Below are 20838 nucleotides of genomic sequence, written 5' to 3'. Positions count from 1 at the left end.
GGGTTTTTAATACTAGGCCATGGCTCTAATAATAGCACAGTACCTCAGTGTGTCCGTGTTTTCTCTGGCAATGGTGGCATCTTTGTTCTCTTGTTCCTCTCTCTTTTTCTGTTCTTCTCGGTTATTGCGCTCGATCTCTGCATCCAGGTCCGTCTCCACCAGACCCCATTCTCCTGGGTGTGCAACCCAAAGCCCAAACGGACTCTGTCCCGGAGACTCCACAATCCCATCAACCTACAAATAGTTCAAACCAATAAATTATTTCCACATACATTAAAAAAATAAATAAAAATGTACAAAAGGAAGACAAAGCTTTGGGATGGTTACATACTGTACATATACAGTACACGGTTTACCTGCCAGGCTGTGATTAAACTAAATCTCACTCCACAGTAGGGTTTAAAAGTCCGAGTTTGCTACCAGGAGCTGTTTAGATTTCTCCAGTTATGAAAATGAATAGAATTTGATATTAGTCCAAAAATAATGTGCTTTTATTAAATGATTAATCTAGGCTCATACTTTTACAGTGATTACACAAATTTTAATTAGATATGTGGTGTTGCGATTAAAGAAATCCAACAAATAAGAGCATGAACAGGATATTTTAAATCTATTCTAGCTTTGTACGAGTTGTTACTGAAGTTTGGACATTACAACCCTTTAATCTTTCTCATGTATAAATCTGAGAATGTAAATCTGGTCTCTAGAATGTATATTTATAAAAAAAAATTAAAAAAATGCTAGCATAAACAAATGGAGAGGTTTTGATTTAAATGCAGCAGAATCAAAAAGTAAAGAATAAAACACCTTTGGGGCATGCTGTTGTCAGAAAATAATCATGGCACTGTGACACCATTATTTTCCATTAACAACATATCGGAGTGTTTTATATCCGACATCACTGCAAACAATTTTTCATTTATTATTTATTTATTCTCCCCCCCCCCCAAAGCTTGTAGTGTTACCCAGAAATCATAAAGTGTAACGAAGACTTCGCTTTAGCACGGACACTGGAGACTCCTTCCATAAATGCTACATAAACATCTCACCATATCATTCTATCCACATTCACTGAATAGGCGCAATCGCATGCAAATGAGCAATTGGTGACTCTACTACTAGGATAAGGCGGCACGGTGGTGTAGTGGTCAGCACTGTTGCCTCACAGCAAGAAGGTTCTGGGTTCAAACCCAGCGGCTAACAAGGGCCTTTCTGTGTGGAGTTTGCATGTTGTCTGCGTGGGTTTCCTCCCACAGTCCAAAGGTATGCAGGTTAGGTTAACCGGTGGCTCTAAATTGACCGCAAGTGTGAATGGTTGTTTGTGTCTCTGTGTGTGTGTGTGTGTGTGTCAGCCCTGCGATGAGCTAGCGACTTGTCCAGGGTGTACCCTGCCTCTCGCCCATGGTCAGCTGAGATAGGCTCCAGCTTGCCCCGTGACCCCGCACCACAGGGTCACCACAGAAGCAGTCAAATCTGTTAGAAAACGACTCCTTCAAGACAGCACCTTACTGGATAGAACGAACCTCACCACAGACCAGATTTGCACCCTGCTTGACCTCTACCTGACCACCCCCTATTTCCAGTTTAATGAAAGTTTCTACAGACAGAAGCATGGATGCACCATGGGCTCACCGGTGTCCCCTATTGTGGCCAATCTATACATGGAGGAAGTGGAACATAAAGCTTTGACCACTTTTTCAGGAGTTGCTCCCAGCCACTGGTTCAGATATGTGGATGACACCTGGGTTAAAATCAAAACCCATGAGGTGGAAGCCTTCTCTAAGCACATCAATGCAGTGGATATCAACATCAATTTCACTCGGGAGGACGTCAGTGGGAATAATCTAGCCTTCTTGGATTGTGATGTACACATTAGACAAGACAGAAGCCTTAGCATCGAGGTCTACCGGAAACCCACACACACAGACCAGTACCTACTCTTCGACTCACACCACCCACTGGAACACAAATTGGGGGTCATTAGGACCTTGCAACACAGGGCTCAGAACATTCCTACAATGGTAGAGGGAAAAGAGAAGAAGCAAAATCACATCAAGAAAGCACTTCGGGTATCCCAACTGGGCTTTCTTCAAGAGCAGAAAAAGGAACATGATGGACAAAGAGGATAACAGGAACAAATGCAAGAACGTTGTCATTCCTTTCATTTCTGGTCTATCTGAGAAACTCAGGAGGATCTTCTACAAAAACACAGCATTCCTGTACGTTTCAGACCCAGCAACACCCTAAAGCAGAACCTGGTCCACCCTAAGGACAGAATAGCCAGACACAAACAGGACAACGTAGTGTATGCAATTCAGTGCAGTGAATGCACGGACTCATATCGGGGAAACAAAACAACCGCTTCACAGGTGCATGGCTCAACACAGGAGAGCCAGTTCCTCAGGCCAGGACTCTGCAGTCTATCTTCATCTTAACAATAAAGGACACTCATTTCAGGATTGCAACGTACGCATTTTAGCCAGAGAGGATCATTGGTATGAGCGAGGAGTTAAAGAAGCCATTCTGTCAACCTGGAATGGCCATCACTGAACAGAGGTGGTGGTCTAAGACATCATTTAAATCAGCCACCTACAATGCAGTCCTTGGCACACTTCCCAGACAACTGAATGCACACCAAAACCCAGCTGTTTTCAGTCAGTGCGTTTACATGCACATAGAGAAAATCAAATTTCTGCCATTGCTCGACTGAAATCGAAGTTCTAAATGCCATGGAAACACCTTAGCTAGGCTGAAATTGAACCGAACTTGATTTCTTGTAATCGAGCTACACGACCTAGATTATGCGATTTTTGCCGAGCTACTTAGTGCATGTAAACCCTATCGAGCTACGTAGTCGAGCTACTTACTTCAGCACTGCCCCTTCCGGAAGTGACGAGACCACAAGCGGGAAACACGACAGCCTCGGTCGGCATGACAACAGTAGTAGCGAGCAGCAGTAGAGGTCAGGAGGAACAAACGAAGAAGAGAAAATGGCGAGCAGAAATGTGCACTTCTGGAGCAATGAGGAGACAGAGTTCATGCTCATTCAGCTTAAGGAGTTGAATATATTAAAATTCATGGACGGGAGAAAAACGCGCAATGGAGAACACGGAACTAATAACTTTGTTTACACTCTTGAATAGCTCTTCTTCATGACGACAACCGGAAGTGTACCAACACGATGGGGTGTGTAGCGCCACCTGTGGCTCGGGTGCACAATGTACCTCACACAATAGCTCGATTTCCTTGTATGCATGTAGGATTGGATTTCTCTGGCACCCCTGCTGGGACCCTTTGCTCGATTACCGACAGCAACTCGATTTGGATGTGCATGTAAACGTACTGAGTGACTCACAGGAGGACAGAGAGAACCAACAACCCATTGATCACCCCAGCGACTCTCTAGGCTGTTCACACCCAGCCCCCAGTGACCCACACCAACAGGATGACTCAATGACACCTTAGGATTGCTTTTCATCCATGAGAGGATAAATACCTGATACTCCCTATTAGTCAGACAGAACTGAAGAAGCCTTTCGGATGAGAGGTGAAACGTCTTCAAGAATCTTCAAGCAAGGGGGCATCGTGGCTCAGGTGGATAAGGCGCCATACTATAAATCCGGGGACCCAGGTTCGATTCCGGCCCGAGGTAATTTCCCGATCCCTCCCCGTCTCTCTCTCCCGCTCATTTTCTGTCTCTACACTGTCCTATCCAATAAAGGTGCAAAAAGCCCCCAAAAAAAAAGAATCTTCAAGCAAGTCCAGTTGCTCTCTTTTACCACCCACAGTTTACTATGACCTGGATGACTGAGAATCTTCACAGACCTGTACACCCTCATGAAATTGTCAAAAGTACAAGTTATTTAATCAAGGGTCAAAACTCTGGGAAAATTTTCACAAACAAAATTAAATCACAATATGCGTATTACCGTCATATAACAAGGCCTCCTGCCAAGCTTCAAGAAATTCGTCCAAAAATTGTGAGAGGAGTTGATGTCAGAAGGCAAGCACACCTTCATGAAATTGTGAAAGTACAAGATTGTTAATCAAGGGCCACGACTCTGGTAAAATGTGACCAAATTTAATGAAATTACAATATGCGTATTACTGACATAATGCCTCTTGCCAAGTTTTGTGAAATTCCTCCAAAAATTGTGAGAGGAGTTGATTTCAGAAGTTGAGCACCCTTCCCGGGACGGACGGATGGACCATCGGATGGAAATGGCCACGACACAATCCCCCTTTGGGTCTAAATAAATAAATAAATAAATAAATAAATAAGGACCCCCCCCCCCCCCAAAAAAGTAATAAAAGTATTTGATGGTAAGAACATATTTTTTGTTTATTTTTCAAGAATTATGATTGCATTTTTCACAAATGGCTACATTCATTTCGCCAGTTTGTTTACGTTCTTCATCTTTTAGCATTAAAATTTGTTGAATTTTTTTAGACTGGTTCAAAAGCTCAAAGAAGTTTGAAAATTACAGAACTGAAACGTCCTAGAAAGAATTAAACAAGAAGACATGGTCATCACTATCCCCCGCTACGAGCATTTTACGAAGACCTCTTAACACTTACGCCTTTATAAGCCTATTGCTTTAATACTGACTTATGATGTCGTAATTGCTATGACACCTTCATAAAACGCTGCCCAGCTTTTTTCAGTAGTATGAGCACGCAAAGTTTCATTGATGCAGCTTATGTAGTTTCTGAGAAAACTTGTCCAGATTGAGTCTACTTGTACAAAGTCCAATAACAAAAATCAAGGGCCATAACTCTGAAAATAATCATCATAAATGATTTTCAAACTCAACTTAGATCATGAATAGTAATATGAGCACACAATGCTTCATTGATGTACCTTATGTAGTTTCTGAGAAAGCTTGTCCAGGTTGAAACGGACGGACAGACGGGCTCCATTCCTATATCCCCCTGCGCACTTTGTGGCAGGGGATAATAATAAATGTCTAAAGCTATTCTATACTTCGGCACGACAGCAAGATGGCACTTTCTACAAAAAAACAAAAAGTCAATTTGTGCAGCCATCAATAGGTTTTTAAGAAGTCCGCCTCAGCAGAAATGATTTTGTTGGACATTTTGTATAAAGTTTTTATTTATTGAATTTGCAAAAATAAAAATCACAAGTCTTGCCAGGCAAAACAAACCTCGCCCAGTAGCACTTATTTTAGTGTTACAACAACTGATTCAATCTCACAAGTGTGGTCTCTGTTCTTTCAAGGTCACTAATACTAATGAGAACATTTTGTTTCATAAGTGTAAAGACTAAATATCTGCCAAAAAGATAAACCCCTTACAAAACTTATTTGACTTTTCAGTAGGACCAAACAAAAGCTAATGATAACCAAAAGGTAAATTTTCTTACAAATAGACAGCACTTACTTGATATCGAATCCGTAGCTTTGGCGAACCACGAGGTGAATTTAGTTTATCTTCTTATCTGCTGATTATTTTCTGATACTACGAAGTTATAACGAGGTTTCTCTTATTTTGTTTCTAGTTCTGATTAGTTCCGAAGATGATCAAGAAATAGAACGGGTAATCGAACTTGATCAGGATAAGTGCTGATTGGTTACAAACACTGTGTCCTAAATCACTCACTCGTTTATTCTGCCCTACTCACTATATACTATACTATATAGGGTGTTATAATGCTCACTATACATTTGGACAGCACTACAAAATGGCGCTCTGACTATACAGTCCACTATGTAGTGAGTAGGGAGTGATTTGGGACACATTCGGGACATTGGGACACCATTTGCACCAAAAACGATTTTGACCTTTTTGGTGACCTTGACCGGATGGCCCTTAAAATGTTGGGAGGTTCTTTTTGAGACCAATGCCCATCTGTCCTGAAAGTTTCATGAAGATTGGTCCAGCCATTTTCCCGCAATGTTGCTAACAAAAAAAAAAAGAAACCCCACCGAAAACAATACTTCGCCCCCTGATGGACTCCGTCCCAGGTGAGGTAAAAATGTTCCGTTTCTCAAAATCCAGTGAACGTGGCTAGAATAAAACAGATATTCCACTCACTCTCGTCGTACATGAGCAGAGCATCAGCTCATGTACAACTCGATTTTGTGGAATAACTTAAATATTACACATTTCTTCATCTGTATCCGAGTCCCTGTGTGTGTTGTTAATATGGAAGTGAGAACATAAAACAAGCGTATAAATATAAACCTGTATTTTGTATTGCAGTTGAAACTACCATCAGAGCTGATGTTAGAGAAAATTAATCAACACCTTCTGCCCAATCAGAATCTAACAAAAAACCATCACAGCCAAATTATATATGATTAAATCATACAGCTTGACCAGATGATGAATTAAACAAAATGTTTAGCTGGATAAAAGTCCCCCCCCCAAACGTTCTTGGTAGTGAACTCGGATTTTGTAACCCTACTGTACTTGATCATATTATAAACCACCTCTCAAGTTTCATTCGAAAGCACTGATGAGGATCTGAATAAGTGGAGGATTCTGATACTGAGAGGGAAAGTCATCCAAAATGTAAAAGCCTGAGCCATTTACTGAGAAAGCGTTCCTGCTAGAAATACTTTAATCTCCTCAGCTCAGCTATATTAATCAGTGTGTGTGCGCGTGTGTAGGTGAGCGCGTCAAAAAAAAAAAAAAAAAAAAAAATCACGAGCCATGCAGTGAAAAGTGATACAATTTCCTCCAGGCTGAGAAAACTTCAAAATATCCTCCTAGGTCCAGTGAGATATTACGACTGTAGCTTAAAATCAGGTAATGCAATGAACCGTATCCAGCGAGGTTACAGCCTTCCATAAACATGAGTCATTATCACTCCTATTATTTCCTGATAATCCAGTGTGTATTCACAATATCCTGCCTGTCCTCGTTATATGACCCTAATTACGTACGGTAATCACCTTTTCCTGCGCACTGTCAGAGTCAGTAAGCACAGGTTGCGAGGGTGCAGGCTGCAGAGGAGTCACGCTGAGCGACAGCCGAAGCTCTGCACGGTACCTCTCTGCCCGCTCTGGATCCAGAATCTTGGTCTCCTCCCAAGTGGCCTGTCCTTCATTCGCATTCTCATATGGCTGGTCTATTATGCTGGGTGTCGGAGGCTTGAAGGATTGCTCATCTTCACAGGATGGAGCACCAGGATTTGGCTCGTCCAAGGCCTCAGGTATGGGGATGTCAGATACAAGGGTGATACTCGGAGAGGTCGCAGATACTGACATAGATGTGTTGCTCTCAGTCAGTGCATCTTCTGTAGCTTTATAAATACTGATATTTTGCAGACTGGATGAGGTGTCTTCTTTCATGCACTCATCTTCATTGGTCCCGTTTTTAGGAATACTTTCAGTCTCAGGAAGACTTTGGGTTGCATTTAGCTCATCTTCTACCTTGCTTTGAGCAACGATGTCCTCATGAACAAGGCTTAAATCACCACTGGTGACGTTCTCACCAATTTTCTTGGACTGGTTTACAGGACTGGATTTCGGCTTCTCTTCTTCAACCTCAGGAATGTTCGTCTGCACCAGCCTGTCCGTCACCTGTTGGTAGGATTCAGTCAAATCTTTCTCAGTTTTGCTTGAATCCTCAGTGCCAGACTTCTGTTCCTCTTTCTCTTGGATCTCTGCCTCAGTATCTGTTGCCCCAGGCTGGCTGCTATCTGTAGGGATCTGAAGAAGCCCATGTTCAATACTGATCTGATCTGCTTTATCTTCTGGCTTTGGACTGTCCTGCACCCGATCTATATCTTCAGGCTTTCTAAAACCGTGATCTTCCTCTACAGCACCATCCTCCATCCTGCCACTGAACACACTTGGTATCTGGTTTCTCTCCATTTCCTCATCAAGAAGCCCTTCATGCAACTCTGCGCCAAGTTCTTCAACATCCTCTTCACTGCCTGAAATGGAAATCCTCTCAAACTGGACAACAGGCCACTCTTGGTCATCCTCAAACACATTCGTTTTATCTGATTCAGTAGAGACCTTCTGGAGGTCTTCAGTGCTGGAAGACGCAAGACTTTCTTTGCAGTTTTCAGCAAGGTTCTCCGATTCATTTTCAACAACAGTAATGGGTTTATTAGAGTCAGGGGACAGCAAATTCTTGCTGTCATCATCTGGTTGAGGTGTGGAGATATCTTTCTGATCTGGATAGTACCCAGAGTCACCGTCCCCATTGCAAGCATCAGAAGATGATGTCGGTTTATCTGGATTTGTGTCGGGAAACGTTTCCTGTGTATTTGAGTTTTTCATGACTTCTTTATTAGGCACATCACTGGCACATTCTTCCTCTTTTAGATCTAAAATGTACCTATAAGCATCTTCCTCCTCAGACAGCAATGCAGATCTAGCCTCTAAGCTGAGCGAGAAGTTTCCCTCATCAATGAACAACTCTGAATCTACCTGATCTTGCAGGCCCTTCTCTGATTCCATTGGAGAACCCAGTGAGGTCAGATCGCCTGCTGAGGTGGAATCTCTCAGAGAGTCGTTGCTACACGACTGTGGAAGCTCACTAGGTGTCTCAGCCCATGATTCTGGAAAATCCATAGCCGAGTCATTGAGAGACGGCTGAGGGGAGCTCAAGGGAGAGGACGCGTCCTTGTTCAGGCTCAGTGGGTGACTCGGAGGCCGATTTTCGGTAGTACTGGGGCTCGAACCCACTGAGGAGTCTTCGCTGTCCCAAGGTCGGTCATCTACTGTTTGGAGTGGGACAGGAGATCGTTTTTGTTCTTGATCTTTAACTACTGAGGAGATAAAGATCTTGGGTGTAGGCTGAACCCAGTCCTTCTTCACTACACTGGACTTTTCTCTCTTCCTCTCAACTCCATTCTTAACCGGCGGCTCCATCATCCGCGCACTGACCTTATTCCTCTCCAGGATATCAGAGGGATCGTCCTTCGGGAAACAGCAATCGGACAGCACATAAATCACATCTTAAACATGTTACTCTATATTTATAATCTGATGGATGACACTTCACAAGACCTTACCTCCTCGATTCCTGGAAAGTGCTCCAGAAACTGGGACACGTAGGTCATTATGGACTGTTCGTCAGGACGATTCAGGGTTACATCTGAAGAGATACATTTCATTTTACTAAACCACCGTCACTGACCCAATTGATTTTACTGTTGCAGGAGTTTTCCAATGCAAGCCTTGTATGAGTGAGAAATCAAAACCACGGCAAATCATTTAGGAAGGCAATGGTACCTTCAGGCTCCAGAAGTCGTGGGATGCCCAGGCTGTAATGTGCCGTCCTGAAGGCCTCTTCGATGTTCTCCCTGGATGACCTGAGCAGAGCTCTCCTCATGTCCACTAGACTGGGGTCAATGGACTTGATGACAGCAAGAAAAGCCAGACCACTTGTCCAGCTCTTGCCAAAATCCTGGACTGCCACACCATATCTACAAAAACAGCATGAGGAGTAGTGAGTTTTGGAACACACACAGCTCATGACTGCTCCTCAGAAAGGCCTCATCATACTCAGGAACACTTACTTCCTGGTACGTCTCTGGACCCAGTGCAAGAGTGTCTTTATGGCTTTTCCATGATCCCTGGCAACGACAGAAGGCTTCTTATCATCTGACGGCGTGCTGGACTGTGACATGTCCGAGTCCGAGCTGGTTGGGATGGACGACAGGCTGGAAGAGGACGGGAATTGGTTCCTTATGTTTCCAGTAAGCTCTTTTATCTGAGGAAAAGCCATACATATTTCAAACACTGCATGAAATGTACACAAACCATCATGAGCATAACTGAAGTTAAATAAATTACAGAAATTAAATTAAAAAGCACGAGAGAGGACAGATTTAGATTTAAGGAAAACCTTTGGGCTTTATTATTTTCATCTTAGGAAGACTACTCTCTTTTTGGCATTATCTTTTTTTTTACTGCACAGAAAATAAAACAATCTGTCAGTCAGTCAGTCAGTCAAGAGATGCAAACATATGATATCTTTACCTGGAAAAAGAGGATGATATTCCAGATAAGCCCAAGCACAATGGACGAATTGCCATCAGCGACATCTGCAGCATCGATGCTGACCAGCTTTACCTGGAACAGATACGCGACTTATCGCACACAATCATGCCAACAGAGCGTTTTCAACATGTTTTTGGAATGCTTTATTTTTACCGATTCATGACCTTATATCACTCAATACTTACATTTCTTTCCTCCAGGAATGCTAATACCCTGGCTATGTTATTAAGCCTGAAAATGCGATGTGCGGATGGTTTGAATTCATGCAGCTGAAAAAAAAAAAATATCACAACATACATTCTCTAAGCAACTGATAAATAGAGATGAATCAAATATTTCCAGAAAAGCCTTGTGCATTTATTTTTTGGATGCTAACTGTGTGTATTTTTATTGGAGCCAAATCAAATAAACCATTTAAGCACATCTCTTATATCCACTAACGAACAGACATGTAAACATGCTGAATAAATCTGTTATTCCGGAAGATTCTCACCAGCCTGCATCCTGACAGCTCCTCCAGCAAGGCCATGAGAACCCGCCCATCTCGGATGTCACAGAAAAGATCGTGTACCATCAGTGGAGGATTACACTACAGGAAGTGAAGAGCAAATGTACAGCAATGTTCAGTGTAATTTGATCGGTATAGTTTCTACATGACGCAACATCCACACGTTCGTCCGTGATGGTCACAATTCTCCATTTCACAAGCAACAAAGCACAAAAACAATGAACACGCAGATTATAGTGCATTTTCAGCTTGTCAAACAATAGGCTAATTTGTTTATTTATTTTATATATATATATATATATATATATATATATATATATATATATATATATATATATAAAATCTCCTTTTCTTTATTATTTTCAATTCCATCTCAGAAAAAAAGTAGTAATGATGCTTTAGGGGTCTGAGCACCAACTTTTTGTTAAGATTTGGCTAACTACACCATAGAGATCCATTATAGGAGACTTGGTGGACCAGTAGTGCTCACTGACTTCATTCAGTCAAGCCAGAAGAGTCAAATCAATCTGCACGATAAAGTTCTGGCCCATAATGCTGACACCCTGAGGCACAGAGACAAAATGCTTACTTCTCAGACTTCCGGACTCAAACCAGCCATTAAACTCTGTCTACTTGGATTTAGAGCCGATTCGCATTTCATAAAAAAAAAAAAAAGCCCTCAGGTGTTCCTCCTTGATAGTTTCTCTGATGATCTAAAAACAAACAAGTACGGTCATGGAACAAAAAGTATACTCTGTCAGGAGACCCACCTTTAGCAACAATAACTTAAAGCAAATGTTTGCTGTTGGAGTTTATCCCTCAGGTCATTTCAGAGAAATTCTGGCCCACTCTTCTTTACAAGATTGATGTTGATGGCATTTGTTTATGCTTACTGTTAGGGTTTTGCTGGGATTCGAACCTGGTTCGTTGGTGTGATAATCCAGCAAACCCCCACTAGGCCACCAGGGGGATGACTCAAATGCAGAGGCGTGAGGCGGAAGTAGAAAAAGAATCAAAAGGTTTATTTAAACTATATACACTATATACAGGGCAAAACAAAAGACAAAAAAAAACCAAAGAGTATAATCCAAAAGAAAAGCAAAGTGCAAAAATTCAAAAGCTAAGAAGATCAAAAAACACAGTACAAAGGAAACTGGAGATAAACATAACAGCACAAAGACTCTGTGACAAGAGGACTGAACTCAGGGGTATAAATAGACAAACTAATTAAGGACACAGGTGAAGATAATTAGGCAATTAACACAAACACAAGACACAGGAACAGTGGCGGCCTCTAGAGGCCAAAATAAACACGACATGAAAAGGAAATAACAGCGGCCTCTAGAGGCCAAAACAGTCCTAGTCCTAACAGGACCCCCCCCTCTAGGAGCGTCTCCTGACGTTCCCAGGGCGATCCGGATGGGCCGAATGGAAGTCCCGACATAGTTCTTTATCAAGGACATCCCGAGCAGGAACCCAGCAGCGCTCCTCAGGACCATAGCCCTCCCAGTCCACCAGATATTGCAACCCGCCGCGGACCCGGCGGGAGTCAAGCAGGCGATTCACAGTGAACACAGTCTGCCCCTGGAAGATGCGGGGGGGGTGGGGGGTTCCTAGGGGCAGGGGCATACGTAGACGTCAGTACGGGCCGTAACAGGGAAACATGGAAAGTGGGGTTGATCCTCAGAGTCCGGGGCAACTGGAGCCGGTAGGAGACAGGGTTCACCCTGCGCACCACCTTGAAGGGGCCAATGTAGCGAGGAGCAAGCTTGCGGTTCTCCACCCGCAGTGGAAGGTCCTTAGTGGACAGCCAAACACGCTGCCCAGGGCGGAAAGCGTGTGCAGGTCTTCTATGGCGGTTGGCCTGAGTCTGGTTGGTTCTGGAGGTCTGTATGAGGGTCTTCCTGACCTTGCTCCAGGTCTTGCGACACCGTCTCACATATTGGTTGACCGAGGGCACCCCCGCGTCCTCCTCCTGGTCCGGGAACAGAGGTGGCTGGAACCCGAATTGGCACTGGAATGGCGACAGCTTGGTGGCCGATGACTGCAGGGTGTTGTGGGCGTACTCCGCCCATGGCAGCCAGGTGCTCCACGATGTCGGGTTATCCATAGCCAGGCCTCGCAGGGTGGTTTCCAGGTCCTGGTTGAGCCTCTCCGTCTGACCATTGGACTGTGGGTGAAACCCAGAGGAGAGGCTGGCAGTGGCTCCGATGACCTTGCAGAACCCGTGCCACACTCGGGAGGAGAACTGGGGCCCTCGGTCTGAGACGATGTCCTGTGGAAGACCAAAGACTCGGAAGACATGATTAAACAAAAGTTTCGCAGTTTCAAGAGCAGAGGGGAGTTTGCACAGTGGTATGAAGCGGCAGGCCTTGGAGAATCTGTCAACTAAGACCAAAATGACTGTGTTACCTTGTGACTCAGGGAGACCCGTGATAAAGTCGACTGCCACGTGGGACCAGGGACGCCGGGGAATGGTCAGAGGATGCAGGAGACCCTGGGGACGCTGTCGTGGGTTCTTGGTTCTGGTGCAAACCTCACAGGACAGGACAAATGACCTTACTTCCTTCTCCATGTTAGGCCACCAGAAGCGTCTTTTCAGGAAGTCCAGGGTCCTCCGAGCTCCCGGGTGGGCGGTGAGAGGGGAAGAGTGACCCCACTGGAGAACCTTGGCCCGGGCTTGATGTGGGACGTACAAGAGGCCTGGTGGCCCCGTCCCAGGACCGGGGTCCTGGCGTTGGGCTCGTCGGACAGCCTCCTCAATACCCCAGCGGACAGGGGCCACAATCCGGGACACAGGGATAATAGGCCCGACTTCATTCTCCCTGTTAGTGGCAGAGAACAGTCTGGACAGTGCGTCAGGTTTGGTGTTCTTGGAGCCGGGGCGGTATGAGAGGGTGAAGTCAAACCGACTGAAAAACAGGGCCCACCTAGCCTGTCGAGGGTTCAGTCTCTTGGCTTGCTGGAGGTACTCCAGGTTCTTGTGGTCAGTCCAAACCAGGAATGGATGTTGTGCTCCCTCCAGCCAGTGCCTCCACTCCTCAAGGGCCAGTTTGACCGCTAGCAGTTCTCGATCCCCCACATCGTACCGGGACTCAGCAGGACTCAGGCGGTGGGAGAAGTAAGCGCAGGGGTGCAGCTTTCCTTCCGAACGTTGAGAGAGCACCGCGCCGACACCACTGTCCGAGGCGTCCACCTCCACGATGAATGGTTGGGAGGTGTCCGGGAGAACCAGAATGGGTGCCGTGCAGAAGCGGTCCTTGAGGTCTTTGAACGCCTTTTCTGCCTGAGGAGACCAGCCATAAGATCCACCTGTCCCTTTGGTGAGGTCTGACATGGGTGCTGCCACAGAACTGAAGTTCCTGATGAACTTGCGGTAGAAGTTAGCGAATCCTAAGAACCGCTGAACCTCCTTAACGGACTTGGGAGTAGGCCAATCCCGGACGGCCAGGGTCTTGGCAGGGTCCATTTGGAGTTGGCCTGTCCGTACAATAAATCCCAGAAAGGAGACCTCGGGAACATGAAATTCGCATTTCTGGGCCTTGGCGAACAGATTGTTCTGTAGCAGCCTCTGGAGAACCTGGCGGACATGGTGGCGGTGCTCCTGCACGGTCTTGGAAAAGATAAGGATGTCGTCGAGGTAGACAAAAACGTATAGGTTAATCATGTCCCTTAAGACGTCGTTGATTAGGGCCTGAAAAACAGCTGGTGCGTTGGTGAGTCCGAAGGGCATCACCTGGTATTCGTAGTGCCCAGACGGGGTGTTAAAGGCAGTCTTCCACTCGTCTCCCTGTCGGATACGGATGAGGTGGTATGCGTTCCGTAGGTCCAACTTGGTGAAGACGGTGGCGCCTTGGAGCAGGTCGAAAGCTGTGGACATCAGCGGAAGGGGATATCGGTTGCGCACAGTGATCTTATTCAGGCCCCTGTAATCAATACATGGTCGGAGCCCCCCATCCTTCTTGCCGACAAAGAAGAAGCCGGCTCCAGCAGGTGAAGTGGAGGGTCGAATAAACCCAGAGACCAGGGCATCTTTGAGGTATTCCTCCATGGCCTTGCGTTCTGGCTGAGAGAGTGAAAACAGTCTGCCACGAGGAGGGGTAGTCCCAGGGAGCAAGTCGATGGCACAGTCGTAGGCCCGGTGCGGAGGAAGAACGGCGGCCCTGCTCTTGCTGAATACCTCCTTGAGATCCCAGTACTCTGTGGGAACTTGAGATAACTCGGTGAGATCAGGGGGCTCGGCAGGAGACACAGGAGAGCTAGAGAGCAGACAAGAGGCATGGCATGCAGGGCCCCATTCCACAACCTGGCTTGTTACCCAGTCTATGCGAGGGTTATGGCGAGTAAGCCAAGGAAGGCCTAGAATAACTGGGAACTCAGGTGAAGGAATCAGGTGCAGGGATATTTCTTCCTTGTGACCTTGAGACTGGAGGAAGACTGGAGAAGTAACTTGAGTGACTCTTCCATCACCTAACGCTTGGCCATCGAGGGCAGACACAGACAGAGGGACTTCAAGAGGTGCAGTAGGTATATTGATGCTTTGGGCGAAGTGAATATCCATAAAGTTCCCAGCCGCCCCTGAGTCTATCAAAGCTTGACAAGAGTGGACAGACTCACCCCAGGAGATGGAGACCGGGATGTAGATTCCTTGGCCAGGGAGTCCGGGAGAGAGGGTAGGCCCCGTCACAACCCTCCCTCGGCTGGACGGGGCGGTCCTTTTCCCAAGAGTTCGGGACATGATGCTCGGAAGTGACCAGGCTTGCCACAGTAGATGCAGCACTTGTCCCTCCTTCTGCGCTCCCTCTCAGATGCGGAGAGGCGAGTACGACCCACTTGCATGGGTTCTGGACAGTCACTGAAGGAGGTAGACGGTCTCCAGGTAGAGGTAGGGAGGCTGGGGGGGCTCAAGGCTTGGTGGCGTTCTCTCATCCTGTTGTCCAGACGAATAGCATGTGAGATGAGGGTTTCGAGGTCACTTGGGCATCCAATAGAGGCCAGACCGTCCTTGATGGGGTCAGACAGACCATGGTGGAAGGCTGACACCAGGGCAGTCTCGTTCCATCCACTTACTGCTGCGAGTGTTCGGAACGAGATGGCGTAATCTGCGACGCTTCCTCCTTGCCGGATGGACATGAGCTTTCGGGCTGCGTCGGTACTGATGTCTGCCTGATCGAAGACCCGAAGCATCTCTTCAGAAAACAGCTGGAAATCAAAGCACTCAGGTCCCTGTCTTTGCCAGATAGCAGTAGCCCAGGCTCGCGCCTTACCAGCTAATAAGGTGATCACAAAGGCAATCTTGCGGCGATCCGTAGTGTAGGTGGTAGGCTGAAGCTCAAAGGTGAGTTGACACTGGGTAAGGAACTCTCGGCACTCACTGTGCTTGCCGTCATACCTCTGTGGTGCAGGAAGGCTGGGTTCGCGAGGTGAAGAAGGCAGCATTGCAGGAGGCACTGGAGCAGGAGTGGGAGCTGGATCAGGAGCAGGAACTGGATCAGGAGCAGGAGATGCAGGCAGAGATGTCAGCTGTGCCAGGGTTTTCCCAATTTGCTGAAGCAGTTCCTCGTGGCGAGCGAGGGCCTCACGTTGGCTGGTGAGCGTACGTCCATGAGCGTCCATGGTCGCTCCGAAGCGTGTCAAAGCTGCCATAATTCCCTGAAGATTGGCCGGGTAGACAGTTGAAGCAGCCTCTGCTGAGTCGGTCATGACGGAGTCTTTCTGTTAGGGTTTTGCTGGGATTCGAACCTGGTTCGTTGGTGTGATAATCCAGCAAACCCCCACTAGGCCACCAGGGGGATGACTCAAATGCAGAGGCGTGAGGCGGAAGTAGAAAAAGAATCAAAAGGTTTATTTAAACTATATACACTATATACAGGGCAAAACAAAAGACAAAAAAAAACCAAAGAGTATAATCCAAAAGAAAAGCAAAGTGCAAAAATTCAAAAGCTAAGAAGATCAAAAAACACAGTACAAAGGAAACTGGAGATAAACATAACAGCACAAAGACTCCGTGACAAGAGGACTGAACTCAGGGGTATAAATAGACAAACTAATTAAGGACACAGGTGAAGATAATTAGGCAATTAACACAAACACAAGACACAGGAACAGTGGCGGCCTCTAGAGGCCAAAATAAACACGACATGAAAAGGAAATAACAGCGGCCTCTAGAGGCCAAAACAGTCCTAGTCCTAACACTTACTTACTTATCCTCTTCTTTTGGAGTGGAAAATAAGGCTGTGACACATCTACGTCATTCTATTTGTTTATGCACAGTTCTCTTAAGATCCCACCACAGCACCTCAATTGTACTGAGGTCTGAACTCCGACACAGAATTGAGGAGGGTATACTCCCCCCCCCAATCACTGGAGAACTTGATGCCAAATGGTGTTGACGAAGTCTCTGCCACCAAAAAGTCTTTTTTTTTGGACAAAATGTTATGCTTGAAATACCCTTAAAATATACTTCAAACAGGAAGGAAATTATTGAGAAAAGCAAGCAAGCAAGCAAAGAAAACCCCCACCACTCATTTTTAAGATACCACGCCAAAGATTAGGATGCTCAGATGATGGCGGAGACAAAAATTAGATACGTTTATGGAATATCAGAGCAAGGACTACTTTTACCAAATCATCCATGTCTTGTGGACACAAGAGCCGGTTTTGGTCCGAGTCATCAGAACATTCCTCGGACCATCTCCAAATTTCATGCAAGTTTTTCACAAGGGTGTTTTAAAACATGCCAATAATTGTTTCGACCAAGCAAGCTGAAGTTTTGCATGTTGCATCTTTGGGACCCCCAAGGATTAGGATACAAATGGAGAAATAGGTAGCGCTGTATGGTGCTCCAGAGCATCATTAATACAGTAACTGATCTTTAGTAACCGCTTTATTCTGGTCAAGAATGCAGAACCTATCCTGGGAGTACTAGGCATGAGATGGGAATACACCATGGATGGGACAACGGTTCATTGGAAGGCACCAGCTAAGGGTAACTGTGGCACCCTATAGTGCCATTCATGGCAAAGCCATGGCTCGGAGAGGAACTTTCCAGAATTGTGGGCAGAATGGTAGTCGAGATAAAATAATGAAGACAAATACGTGATTGTTAATTAGTGGGTCGTCGTTCTGTTCAAAAGCCAAGCTCTGGGCCATACAATAGAGACTCACTGTGCTACAAAACAAAGGACTCATCACTTGACGCTTTCCGTCAGTGTGAATCATGCCGTGAGTGGTAGCCTTCGAGTCACCGAGCTGTCTGAAACACTAGAAGCCCAATAGTTGATGGACAGAGAGGACAAAGGGGCTGGGTTTTAACAAGAAGTCATATGGTTACCCGCAGTGAGCAAAGTGTAATGCAAATGTGTGAGGAAGAATGAAAGACAAAGTGGTGGAAACATGAAGGGGAGGGAAACCCAAAGACCCAGAGCAAGATCAATCAAAATCTAATGAGGAGAAAGAGTAAAAACCGCAGCACATCGTTGATGTAACTTTCACCAATCAATTAATACATCATTCATGTCAATTCCATTTTACTCATTTATAATTCATGGAAAGGGAAGACACGTGCACTTCCTGTTATCATGTGTCACTGCAGTAGTAGCTGCGTGGCTCGTTCATGAGAAGTAAAATGGCCCACATCCCTGGGACAAAAAGGGTCGAGCTTAGCTTTTAAAAACACAAACTTTATCAGAAAAACACCTCTAGCCCTTTTTATTTTCTCCTTAATGTACTGCTGAGAATAAAATACTGATTTAAGCTATACAATGGATTTAAAAAAAAAAAAAAAATCCCACAAGCTAGCCAGCACTACACTAGCGCTAGTTAGCTAGCTTAGCCAACATCGCTATTACTTATCTGATCTTAAACTGTCTATTGTGAGGTAAAATATTTTGATATTTAATTAATTTAAAAACCTAGATATTTTGTTTGGTAGTAAGCTGACTAATAATCAGTAAAAACAAATCACTTAATATGTATGTAACTCAGGAGTCAGGTTTGCTAGCAAGCTACCATTTAGTCAATTGTTGATATGATTGGTTGATCAAATCTAATCTCCTTCCTTGTTGATCTTTACAATAAGGGTTGCATTTACTCTGCAAAATGAGGATGGGTTAGATTTCTTGCTAACAAATACATTCGCACAAACCTTCTCCAGATGTAGATTCATCCATCTTGTGAAGGTCCGCTTCTGAACAACTTCTCGCTCAACTGAAAAATAAATAAATAAATAAATAAAAATAGAAAATCTTCGATTTTCATGAAGTCTAATCACACATAGCATGACAAAAGATTGACCAGCCAGATACTTTTATCAGAAGCCCATTAATCATAAAAACATTGAGAAAACAAGATGTACTGTACTCATTAATTGTGCTATAATTATAATTAGTATGCACTAGAAATTATTTTTTATTTTTTAAACTCAAAGTGCTCAGTGTGAATGCTGGGAATTGTTTTACAAAGCTGAAAACATTGCCCCTTCACCGAATTTCAATATGTAGCATTTAGCATGTTGGCGCAAGCAACATGCTTGGGAGTGTGTCAAGGCAGCACTGAGGGCAAAGGTCATATCCTTGTGCATTCAGGGGTCAATCTGAAAATCAATAAAACTGATACTGAAATGTGACATTTCAAGCAAAGACAGACCGGGTCACATTATACAGTCTGCCTGGCACTGTTCACTCCATTGTCGTCTTAGTGTGTGATGATACTAGAGTTTTGTCTGCATCGACTACAGAGGCTCCTCATTAGCATTCAGACCATGTAAATAAATATCTCAACAGGCCACAGACCCATCCTCATGGGAGCACCACTTCAGCCAGAGCTTCCTTCATTCATTATTCAGTTTATTTAAAAAAAAAACACACACAAAGAGGCACCATTGGCTGAGATCAATAAGTGTTGTGCAAATGACATGATGAAATAATGACCGAGTGGACGAGCGGGGAGGCTAACGGCCATGCGCGCGCACACACAAGGCACCAATGGAAATTCACAAAATCTTTTATAAGGTCAAGGAAAATAAGGAACAAAATACAATGAGACATGCTGTTCAAACAATCAGCAACAGGGTGCTATGATGAGAGTTCCTGTTACCACACTACAGTTGCTGGCCCACAACCGCATTTCCTGAAGTGTCTTATACTTTTCATAGCACAGAAATATCCCAGTGGGTTTTTTAAAATTATTATTTCAATTATTAAAAAACGGTGCATTTAGTTTATAGTCACATTCAATGCTGTTGCAATAAATAAACAAACAGTAATTTCTTCACCAGAATCTCTGTCTTCTCTTTCTTGACATTAACCCTTTCACCACTGCAGTCTGGTATTCTGATCTCACTCAGTGCGTTTACATGCACATCCAAATCGAGCTACTGTCGGTAATCGAGCTAAGGGTCCCAGCAGGGGTGCCAGAGAAATCCAATCCTACATGCACACAAGGAAATCGAGCTATTGTGTGAGGTACATTGTGCACCCGAGCCACAGGTGGCGCTACATGCCCCATCGTGTTGGTACACTTCCGGTTGTCGTAATGAAGAAGAGCTATTCAAGAGTATAAACAAAGTTATCAGCAGTGTTGCCAGATACTGCTGACGTTTTCCAGCCCAAAACATGTTCAAATCCGCCAAACTGCACTTAAAACCGCCCAATCTGGCAACACTGGCAGTTCCGTGTTCACAAGTTCCGTGCTCAAGCTGTTAGGCTTGCTCTAACAGACTGTATGGCTACAAACTGTCCTGCGCAGACCACTGTTTTGTAAGACAACTTATTTTGCACAATTGTATATTTTTCTAAAGTCCATTTTTTTGCTTACAATTTAACTTATGTCTTAACAAACACACAAAGTTCAATTGTTTTGTTTTTATTGACATTCTTCAGATGTTGGACACACACACACACACACACATGTATATATATATATATATATATATATATATATATATATATATATATATATATACACACTGTATATATACATATACACACACACACACACACAAATACAATGACTTGTTTATGTACACAATTCACAGCTATGCAACAGCTGTACAGATGTATTTGGTGATACAGTAAGTGAGCTAAATTTTAACAGTGCAAACAATGCCACAAAAAGAAAAGATTCATGCCGCTGTCATGATTCGTTGTCATGCCGACCGAGGCTGTTGTGTTTCCCGCTTGTGGTCTCGTCACTCCCGGAAAGGGAGGTGCTGAAGTAAGTAGCTCGAGTACGTAGCTCGATAGGGTTTACATGCACTAAGTAGCTCGGCTAAAATCGCATAATTTAGGTCGTGTAGCTCGATTACGAGAAATCAAGTTCGGTTCAATTTCAGCCTAGCTAAGGTGT

The 20838-nt window shown here is 44.7% G+C and overlaps 1 protein-coding gene across 2 annotated transcripts in view; it reads right to left on the bottom strand.

Annotated features, from left to right (window-relative positions):
* Nucleotides 1-20838, bottom strand: part of clmna (calmin a) — an 85568-nt gene that overhangs the window by 7249 nt on the left and 57481 nt on the right. For both annotated transcript variants that reach the window (XM_060933696.1, XM_060933697.1), the window contains exons 2-10: nucleotides 18638-18699; nucleotides 10477-10572; nucleotides 10169-10252; nucleotides 9963-10055; nucleotides 9500-9693; nucleotides 9213-9406; nucleotides 8993-9075; nucleotides 6918-8897; nucleotides 44-234 (exon numbers count right to left, since the gene is read on the bottom strand). In XM_060933696.1, coding sequence (XP_060789679.1) covers nucleotides 44-234; nucleotides 6918-8897; nucleotides 8993-9075; nucleotides 9213-9406; nucleotides 9500-9693; nucleotides 9963-10055; nucleotides 10169-10252; nucleotides 10477-10572; nucleotides 18638-18699 — 2977 coding nt within the window. The remainder of the gene's footprint in view (nucleotides 1-43; nucleotides 235-6917; nucleotides 8898-8992; nucleotides 9076-9212; nucleotides 9407-9499; nucleotides 9694-9962; nucleotides 10056-10168; nucleotides 10253-10476; nucleotides 10573-18637; nucleotides 18700-20838) is intronic.

The sequence above is a fragment of the Neoarius graeffei genome, chromosome 11 (genome assembly GCF_027579695.1).
Source record: "Neoarius graeffei isolate fNeoGra1 chromosome 11, fNeoGra1.pri, whole genome shotgun sequence".
Lineage (NCBI taxonomy): Eukaryota > Metazoa > Chordata > Actinopteri > Siluriformes > Ariidae > Neoarius > Neoarius graeffei.
Note: the sequence above shows the minus strand (reverse complement) of the source record. Positions and strands in the feature narration are given on the sequence as shown.